At 39.1% G+C, this 9,184-nt stretch overlaps 2 protein-coding genes across 2 annotated transcripts; one reads left to right on the top strand and one right to left on the bottom strand.

Annotated features, from left to right (window-relative positions):
- Positions 1-2,414, top strand: LOC143468771 (uncharacterized). Its single transcript, XM_076966156.1, has 6 exons — positions 1-233; positions 419-915; positions 1,019-1,153; positions 1,387-1,454; positions 1,616-1,779; positions 1,985-2,414. The coding sequence occupies exons 1-6, from the start codon at positions 180-182 to the stop codon at positions 2,129-2,131; spliced, it is 1,065 nt and encodes a 354-aa protein (XP_076822271.1). The 5' UTR covers positions 1-179; the 3' UTR covers positions 2,132-2,414.
- Positions 2,415-2,487: 73 nt separating this feature from the next.
- LOC143468772 (uncharacterized) lies at positions 2,488-8,581 on the bottom strand. The gene is made up of 6 exons (XM_076966157.1): positions 8,416-8,581; positions 6,446-6,591; positions 4,133-4,243; positions 3,843-4,038; positions 3,319-3,437; positions 2,488-3,031 (listed from the first exon to the last, which is right to left on the bottom strand). Exons 1-5 carry the CDS (start codon positions 8,492-8,494, stop codon positions 3,331-3,333), a joined length of 639 nt encoding a protein of 212 aa, XP_076822272.1. The 5' UTR covers positions 8,495-8,581; the 3' UTR covers positions 2,488-3,031; positions 3,319-3,330.
- Positions 8,582-9,184: the final 603 nt, after the last annotated feature.

Genomic DNA, 9,184 nt, shown 5'->3' with positions numbered 1-9,184 from the left:
TATTTTCTGTGTGTCACAGGGCGCCGCTTGGCGGAAGCTTGAATTATCATTGTCCGATGACGTGGTAGCTGCATTGACAACAGCGTTTCTTTCTCTCACATTTATTTTTGTTTGAAGATTTTAAATCTTGTGATACTTTACAAAAACTTTTCAAACTCAGACGAAGAGTTTTCTTCAAAATGTCTGGCGTGACAAATTACTGGTTTGACAAGATACAGTGTGAAGTCCATCAGGTAGGCTAATTGGCGTTTTGCAGGCTTAGGTAGGCCTAATTGTTATCTTTCAAGCAACCTTTTGTCGTTACTAGTACCGCGCGGTGGGGCTGAATATGTTAACTTTTCATGCATTTACTATGCTGCGAGTCTTCGTTTTCATAATAATCTTGTGGTTTCAGTTGAATCTTTGATTTTATTTCTAGAATTTTCTTTATCGTCCGCGGTCTCTCAACAACTTGAGCGGCCACAACAGTAGATTTCGTCGATGGAAGGATTACTGTGACATCACAAACACGTGGCCGAATATTTCGGGCGACGGAAGAGAAGCTTGTATCTCTACCCAAGGATTCAAAGCTCTCATGGAAGACGTGAATTCTGGATTAATCCGTCTCGAAAGCGGCCGCAGAAGAGGAATGCACACTTCCTCTCAGAGCCTCAATTTAAGCGGCCGGACTCGGGTTTCAGGATGGAAAGAGACAAACGCTCTTCATCGATGCAAGGCCAAGATAAAGAAAAACAGCGCTCCTCTTCAAAGAAGGAGCAAACTCACCCAGTCTTTGCGGGAATTTAGTCGCCTTCAGTTCGGCGCTTTGCTAAGAAATGAAGTCGATGTCAGATGTGAGGGGAAACTAAGGCTGGGTCTTGATAAAACAAGAGCAGCACAAAAACCAGAAGCTTACGAGAAAACACAAGAAAAATTGTAAGTTTCCCGGCTTAAGATCAGCTCTACTTGACTCTAAAAACCTTATTTTTGACAAAAATGCAAAGATCGATTTAAAAGGTATGAAACGAAATATTCGCAGAAATCAAGTCCTGTCTTGGGTTCAGAAAAACAGCAAAAAGGCAGCGGAGAGATGCAAGGTCAAGGGTAAACGACGAGCTCACCAGCCCGACAAACATTGCACTGGAGCGCGTATGAACACATCGATTTCCAATGAGTAAGATTTCTCTCACTTGGGCTTTGTTGATGTAAAATATTTCAAACCATCCAGTAAAGGAAAGCTTTTGAGGGTTTTCCATAATAATGGTGAATAAAATCCATAATTACCTATTTCCGTTTGCGAAAGGACAATATATTTGTAGATTGATAAAAAGTTCTACTTCACAAATTGTATTTTTATCTTTGATCGAAACATTGTTTATTTCTGTATTTTCACGTCTATATTCACAGGCAATCACCTAAATATGTCGCAAGTACGACCTCCAGCGTCAGTTTAAAAGAAGTCCTTTCGAACAAGGGTGAGTGGCCTGACGCCAAAACAGACCCACTTTACGAAACGCACGATTACTTCTTTGCAGTGGCATTACAACTGGGGACCTTTCTTAAAGCGAAGTCTTCGTTTATTAAACTATAAGTTACTGTCACTTGTGCCGGTGACTTTATATGTTTTCTATTTCAGTTGAGATGCGAATGTTCCGGAAATTTCTCACAAAAGAACTGAGCGAAGAGAATCTCGACTTTTGGCTCGAGGTCGAGTTTTACAAGAAACAGAAACCGAACAAGCAACAAAAACTCGCCCCAACAATCTTCGGCAAATATTTCTCTTCTTCTTCTCCCCACGAGGTGGCGTTCTTCTCTTTCTTTTTCTTTTGTTTTTTTTTCATGTTCATCATTGTTCAATTTAACTGATTTCAGCCTTAAACTTTGTCATGTTTTTAAAAAATTATGTAAGACCGCAAGTGTCTAAAGACGCAAGACCCAATTATATTGCAAAATGTTTTGGGCAGATATTTGCGAATCTAAACTTAATCAGCTCCTTTTGTTGCAGATCAATATCGAACGCGAAGTGCGAGCGAAAACGGAAGAAAATCTTCTTTGTCCGGATGCCGAGTGTTTTGACTCGGCTCAGTGCCACGTCTTCCGTCTGATGGAGTCGGACTCTTTCCGAAGATATCTCGAACTAAACAGTAGATAGTCATTTTCTTTACTGAATGAGTGAATTTATATTGAAGTCTGAGACACCGTAGTGATGTTTCAACTTAGCACAACTCAAACACAGTCGTTATATGGATGCTACGGCCAATGGCGTTTAAAATACGTTGGAATACCTCATGGCAACAAGTAAGTTCCAGAGAAAACCACTCCGTCTACGTCTGTGTTTTGTCGTTGTGCGTTTACTTCTTGCCTTTATCAACTGCCGAACATTTGTCGTGGTGCATATATAGCCTATGTACCAGTAAATGCTGAATTATGTGTTATTGGTATTGCTGTCTATGTAATTACTACCCTAGTAACCACTCGTGTCGTAGATATATATCCACCAAAGCAAAGTATTTGAAAGAAATCTTGTTTACAGGAAGAACTGGGCAACAGTAATGAACAATTTACAAAAAGACATAAGGTGGTATATATCTTCTTGTGGTCATTTCACACATGAAGGTAACAAATAATTATGCGAACCTATTTCTCATGGTACAGTGCTCGTATAAGCACTGCTATAATAATGAATGACAGATCATGCAATAACAAGCAAGCGGCGTGCAATGAATTACAACGAAATCAGTTGTCCTGTCGCTCTGCAACAAGGATATTTTTTAAGTTCATTGTACAATGCCATTTTTCTTTCTATTTCAACTATTACAATGCACGAAAACCATCTTGAATTCAATATCTTTTCAATTAAAAAGCTGGCTGTTTAACATATGCCAGAGGAAACTGCAGGTCAAGATTAGTCCAAACAAGTTTAAAAACCCTATACTATATAGTTCTTGTTGGGGAAATCGTCGAAATGGTGGAAACAAATGCTGTAGGCACATCGTAAAATATTCTTAATTCATATTGTCTGCATAACTGATAATCCTTCGCAATGGTGGATCTGCAAAAGAATATTCGAAAGGTGTTAAAAGAGTTTTTTGTTTGTCAATCTTCAGCTAGGCTACATTCTATGCCCAGGCAAAGCAAATCAACACGAACAAGCGTAGACAGTAATAGGCCTAGTAATTTAGTTGGGTTCGCATTTATGATTAATATTTTGTCCCGTTTTGGTCCAGGAGCCTCGAAGGTCCATAAAGCGGCGCAACTGCATTTCGGAACTTTGGTTTCAGATTTTTGCTACAAAACCCTGCAGTAGATTAACCCACTTCACATGCCAGTATTCTTTACCTGCTTGTCAACTTAAAGTGTCCAAGTCAACGCGAATTCCTCGAAGTTGCGCGCTTGTTGTCCGTTGTCTCTACGTTTTCTATCGTTATTGGGATTGCCATCATAGTTACCAAGAAGCCCTGAAAAAAAAAGTAAGGCGTACAAGTCATGCTTAGGAAATGAAAACATAAATAAATACGATAAAACGTCATACCTCATAAGTTTATGCAACACACAAGATCTACAGTCGATTTGTGTTTGGGTTATTATTTTCAACTCGAAACGTGCGCTTAACATAATGCTTTTCCATCAAGGAAACGGTGCTTACATCAATTATACCCGGGTTCCCAGCCAGAGGTACGAGCTAAATTTTTAAGCATTAAACAAGGAAAAAGCAACCATTTCAATCCAAAAGTATGTTTAACTGGTGTTAGTCGAAAGCGGCATTTGATGGAGGCAAGAGGTGTGGAACCAATCTAGGAGGTGCGAGGAGTAAAAAGGGACGAGAACCCTTGGATTATACTAAACAGCTAAAATGCTTTTACCTTCCATGCGTCCGCCGTAAGTGTTTCTGTTGGGCCTAACAGTCAACTTTCTGCCGTCAAAAATGATCTTCAGCTTATTGTCATTCGATATAAACGTGCAAACGTTCCTGTTCACTTCAACAATTTTAAAGACGCCATTTTTGGTGTGTGTGATTCTTCCGTTTACCCCCACCGTGGAATCAAAGCCTCCTTGAACCTAAGAACAAGACAAAATACCTTCAAAATCTTTTTCTGTAGCTAATTTTTCCGGGAAGAACTGCAAAATTGTAGTTGAAACCGTAGACATTTACCTCCTTTAAACAACCATTTAATCCCATTGCTCGTTGGAGAGTAATTGTTTCACCTTGATACATTATGATGACTTCATCAATGATAGTGAGAGGCGGACCAATAAACGTAGCCTGAGTAAAAAAGTAGCTGTTTAGCCATTCTTATTCCACGCTAAAAGTCAGCAGTGTTCAGATTTTCATTTCTTCAAGTGGTTTTAATTCGAAGATATATTCTGCAAACCAGTGGCATGAAAATGTTGATAACCGGTTGTTATAAATTAGTTGATCTCAAAGCTGGTTTGAATCAACGTGTGTAAGCTACAGCAAATATCACTGTCAGAGTTGCACGCAGTAAAAGTTACTAAAAGAAAAATACTTTAAATTCAAAGAGAACAGATAAAATGGGGAACCACCGGTGTAAGTACAGCGAAAGAATTCCACCACAGCACAGCTTGCACAAGAAATGGCCGGATAAGTACAGAAGTGTAACTTCGATATTTTCGACAATTACGTTTTTTTTAAATTTTGGTAAATCTCTCCGCCATGGAGACACCAAATTGATCGTTCCTCGCACAGTTTGACTTCATAAAGTCATAGACGAACGTTTCTTTTTTACCTATGTTTTCAATGGGAGCACGACATATGGCCGCGGGAAAGTGGCCGCGAACAAACTCACCGGGGTCAACTGAACGTGACGTAAATTGACCGCAGACAAACTGACTGTGACATAAACTGGCCGGCGATCAAATTAACCGTCGATAAATTGGCCGGCGATCAAATTAACCGGCGACAAATTGGCCGTCAAAAGGTCAAAATTTTAAACTCGGTAGTATATGATATGTAAAGTAAATATTTGTTTGTAACTATTTCCTTTGTTTTTAACAAAATTGTTTTTTATTTCAATACACATTGAAACGTTTATTGAAATAAACAGAAATATTTCCGGAAATACGAGAAATACGAGTAACAACATTAAAAGACGTTCACTGCAAAACACATATGACACTACATAATATGGGCACTAAAATTTACACAAGCTGTTATTTGACAAACAAGGAAGTTTATTGCGCAAATTGTAGGTTGTGGGCGATGCCTCTGAGAAAATCTAATATGTCACGGTTTGCAAAATCTTCAACGATGGTTATTGCGGTTCCACGACATATGGCCGCGGGAAAGTGGCCGCGAACAAACTCACCGGGGTCAACTGAACGTGACGTAAATTGACCGCAGACAAACTGACTGTGACATAAACTGGCCGGCGATCAAATTAACCGTCGATAAATTGGCCGGCGATCAAATTAACCGACGACAAATTGGCCGTCAAAAGGTCAAAATTCTAATTCACTATCTAGTCACTTCTGTTTATTTCAATAAACGTTTCAATGTGTATTGAAATAAAAAACAATTTTGTTAAAAACAAAGGAAATAGTTACAAACAAATATTTACTTTACATATCATATACTACCGAGTTTAAAATTTTGACCTTTTGACGGCCAATTTGTCGCCGGTTAATTTGATCGCCGGCCAATTTATCGACGGTTAATTTGATCGCCGGCCAGTTTATGTCACAGTCAGTTTGTCTGCGGTCAATTTACGTCACGTTCAGTTGACCCCGGTGAGTTTGTTCGCGGCCACTTTCCCGCGGCCATATGTCGTGCTCCCGGTTATTGCAATAAGTCCATTGTTACAACATGAGATAGGCTACAACGCATTGTTTCATAATCTCATCAAACAACTCGTCTAGACTGGGAAAATGTATGTAACAATAAGAAATCTATGAATATGGGTCACCGTACAAGGGGCCAAAAAACTCTACGAGTGGCAACCTTGACTGCAATACACATACTGGATAGTGACTAGATAGTGAATTAGAATTTTGACCTTTTGACGGCCAATTTGTCGTCGGTTAATTTGATCGCCGGCCAATTTATCGACGGTTAATTTGATCGCCGGCCAGTTTATGTCACAGTCAGTTTGTCTGCGGTCAATTTACGTCACGTTCAGTTGACCCCGGTGAGTTTGTTCGCGGCCACTTTCCCGCGGCCATATGTCGTGGAACCGTTTTCAATTATCACCAAACAACACTATCCTGGGAATATCAACATCTCAACATAGAGTACAAAAATCTTTGCAAATACCGTATTATTATGTATATAGCTGAAGAGACAGATATGTCGTTCGGTTTGATCAAAATATATTTCACAAAGACTTTAATTTATGGTTACTACTGGTTTCATATCAACAACAATAAATAGAAATGCTGTAAGCATTTAACGACTGGCAAGAAATTCACCGTTGAGCTAGAAAGCTGCACATAGCGCATGAGTATTCACCTGCACTTCAAATGCGATATTATTTGCGGTTCCATCAACAGTCCGTGTGGCGATAAACCTCCCTGCTTTATTAAAAATAATTTTTTTTCTTCTGTCGTACTGTTTGACTCTGACGTCACCAGATATGGATCCTTCATCCAAGATACCTGAAACATCAAACACAATCGTTACACAATATGTGACTCGATGATAACCTGCAAGTAAGATGCTGTCATGAGGGGCTGTATGTGTAACGTTGGAATTTTGCCAGGTTTTCAACCGCCAACAACCACTCACATAATCCAACATTTATTAAAACCAAATATTTTGCCGGCAAACAAAAGCATAACATTCTCTGCCGGGCACCAAACCCAGACTAAACAATAGCACACCCAATTTTCTACCACATGCAGCGAGTCAAAGCGTGCGGCGTTTGCTGCCTAGGCCCTAGGAGAAGGCAGGTTCGAAGTGAAATGATTTAAAACGTGTTTACAGACAAACACGATACATCGCGTAAAACTTGTGAAATACTAAAATCATCTTAAAAGTACAAAACATTATACAACATGGCATATCTATATATATATAAATATATATACATCGGCAACGCGGTGTTACTAGCTTTTTAATTCTCGTGGCAAATAATGTTACCGGGTGAAAACAATTTATGTACAAGTGGCTGAGACAATAAAACAACAAACGTCTTGAAGCAAATTTAACTTTTCCATGCAAACCTGATTTTTAGCCAAAAGTGTAGTAGTGAAAATTCCGTTACATTTATGTCCATATGATAGTGACAGTTTAGTCTATGATTGTTTTGCCCTGTTGCCAACAATACCAAGCAGCTTTTGACACAGCCTATTACCTAGCGTGGGCGAGACCATTTTCAAAGTAGGTTGGCCCACTGGCGTATTTAAGATGGCGTCGAAGCGAATCAAAGTTTTCAAAAGTTTGTTCTAAATTTCTTGCCTCTGCCTAACTCACCAATGTGCACAGAGTGCAAAAATTTCGAAAGAAAGACGCCGTATAAAACGATTTTGTAACGCCGTATAAGCCACCCAATGCGTTTATTGAATGTTTTAAGGGCTCACTTCCCAATATAAAGACAATTTTGAGCCGGCAACACATTGATTATTACGTGTTCGTACTCAATGCGTCATATTAAAAAAAGTAAGAAAATTTCCGGTCCAATGCGCATGTGACGTCGCTGTGAACAAGTTTTGTTGTTATTTTGGCGGCAGCTGGTCGCAGGTCTAGGCTAGGTTGTACATTTTTTGTGGGTTTGAGTTTTTGCTTTTTTGGAGAATTTGTGCTGAATTTTTAAGTTTAAAACTTGCTGTAAAGTTTAGGTAGCTGTTATAGAAAACTGAGTACATGGATTTTGTCCAAATTAGGACTGCAAATAGTCATAACCTAGATATCGTTGCAAGCAAAAATTCAGTGTAGGTTTATGATGTGAATTTGCGACAGTAGCGTCTTGATTTAATGTACTTTGCATTGAAAAGCCTATCTCTTTGAAAAGGGTAGGGACCCCTTAAATGAACTGATCTTATACTGCGTATATGGCCCGTATTCGGGTGACCTTTGCTTTATAACAATACACCTGGAGTTTTCAAAGCATCTAACATTGCAAAAGTTATAGCCAATAAGTAGTCGCAAACATTAAATTATGATGAACAAAAATGAATAAAAACGTTAAAAGGCCTATGGCCCAAAAACGTAGGTTTGTGAAAAACATGGCCCAATGTCTCCAGCCTCCCCATATACGCTATAGTCAGGCTGGTGAGTGGGCCTTGTAGGTTGTGGCCTGGTTTGAAAAGTTTATCATAAAAGCGCTCATTCTATTTTCACAGGTTTATTTTTTTAAATAGAAGGGCCTGGCGCCCCCCCCCCTCCCCTAGTAAAAAGGCGGAGGGTTCAAGTCCCTGTTTTACCATCTAGGCTGTTACATTTAAACCTGCACTGAATAAAACCCATGAACTTATACTTACTGTTTGATTCTTGGGCACTGACACATTCTGTCGAGACCAGAAGCATTAAAAAAGATAAAAGTAGGTAAAATAACTTCATATCTTTGAGCAGTTTGATCCAGAGAAATATTCAGAAAACACTAAGATGTTTACTGCAGCGACAACATTACAATCAATAAGCCATTTCAAATAAAGATCGGAAATCTATTTGTTTGCCCCGGAAGCATCACAATGAAATCATTTGTATTAACGACAATACGTTGCCAATGTGCCTATGATAAAGCCTACTGCTAGCAACTGATGCTAAAGCAACAATAATTCAATGCAGTCGTATATACCCAAGGTTGCCATCGGCCTGGACTCAAAAATAAGGACGACTAGGAAACAAAAGAAGAATGCTACTTTAAACAGTGCACAACGGGAGAAGGCAATCAATGTTCTTAAAAAAAACGATACTCTATTTGCATGTTCTTAATTTTGGTATCTCTTTGGTACAAAGTGGTATACTGTAGGGGTCGAAATGGCCAAAATAAAGCACATTAGTATTTTATAAGACGTTGTACTTGAAAATAAGCACAAAACTTAGAAATAAGCACGGAATGGTAATCCTGTATATACCGTTGTCTCCGTCGTTGTAGGAGCAGACAGGCTTATGAAATAAAAGCTTGGGTCAGTTTTTATTTTCTTGTGTTTTCAGTTGTTCGGGTAAAATTTTTTTAAAGCGTGATGTCGAAGTGAAGCGCATCAGCTCTGTACAAGGGAAATACCCATCAAGAAAACTTGCCCTTTT

The sequence above is a fragment of the Clavelina lepadiformis genome, chromosome 8, assembly GCF_947623445.1.
Source record: "Clavelina lepadiformis chromosome 8, kaClaLepa1.1, whole genome shotgun sequence".
Lineage (NCBI taxonomy): Eukaryota > Metazoa > Chordata > Ascidiacea > Aplousobranchia > Clavelinidae > Clavelina > Clavelina lepadiformis.
Note: the sequence above shows the minus strand (reverse complement) of the source record. Positions and strands in the feature narration are given on the sequence as shown.

Bases quoted from the DNA above. Each gene is read 5' to 3' on its own strand.
- LOC143468771 (XM_076966156.1), top strand. From the start codon at position 180: ATGTCTGGCGTGACAAATTACTGGTTTGACAAGATACAGTGTGAAGTC. The intron at 1,154-1,386 runs GTAAGATTTCTC...CTATATTCACAG, and splicing joins AACACATCGATTTCCAATGA to GCAATCACCTAAATATGTCG. The intron at 1,780-1,984 runs GTGGCGTTCTTC...CTTTTGTTGCAG, and splicing joins CTTCTTCTTCTCCCCACGAG to ATCAATATCGAACGCGAAGT.
- LOC143468772 (XM_076966157.1), bottom strand. From the start codon at position 8,494: ATGAAGTTATTTTACCTACTTTTATCTTTTTTAATGCTTCTGGTCTCG. The intron at 6,592-8,415 runs GTAAGTATAAGT...TTGATGTTTCAG, and splicing joins CAGTGCCCAAGAATCAAACA to GTATCTTGGATGAAGGATCC. The intron at 3,438-3,842 runs GTAAAAGCATTT...TTTTTTTTTCAG, and splicing joins TTACGGCGGACGCATGGAAG to GGCTTCTTGGTAACTATGAT.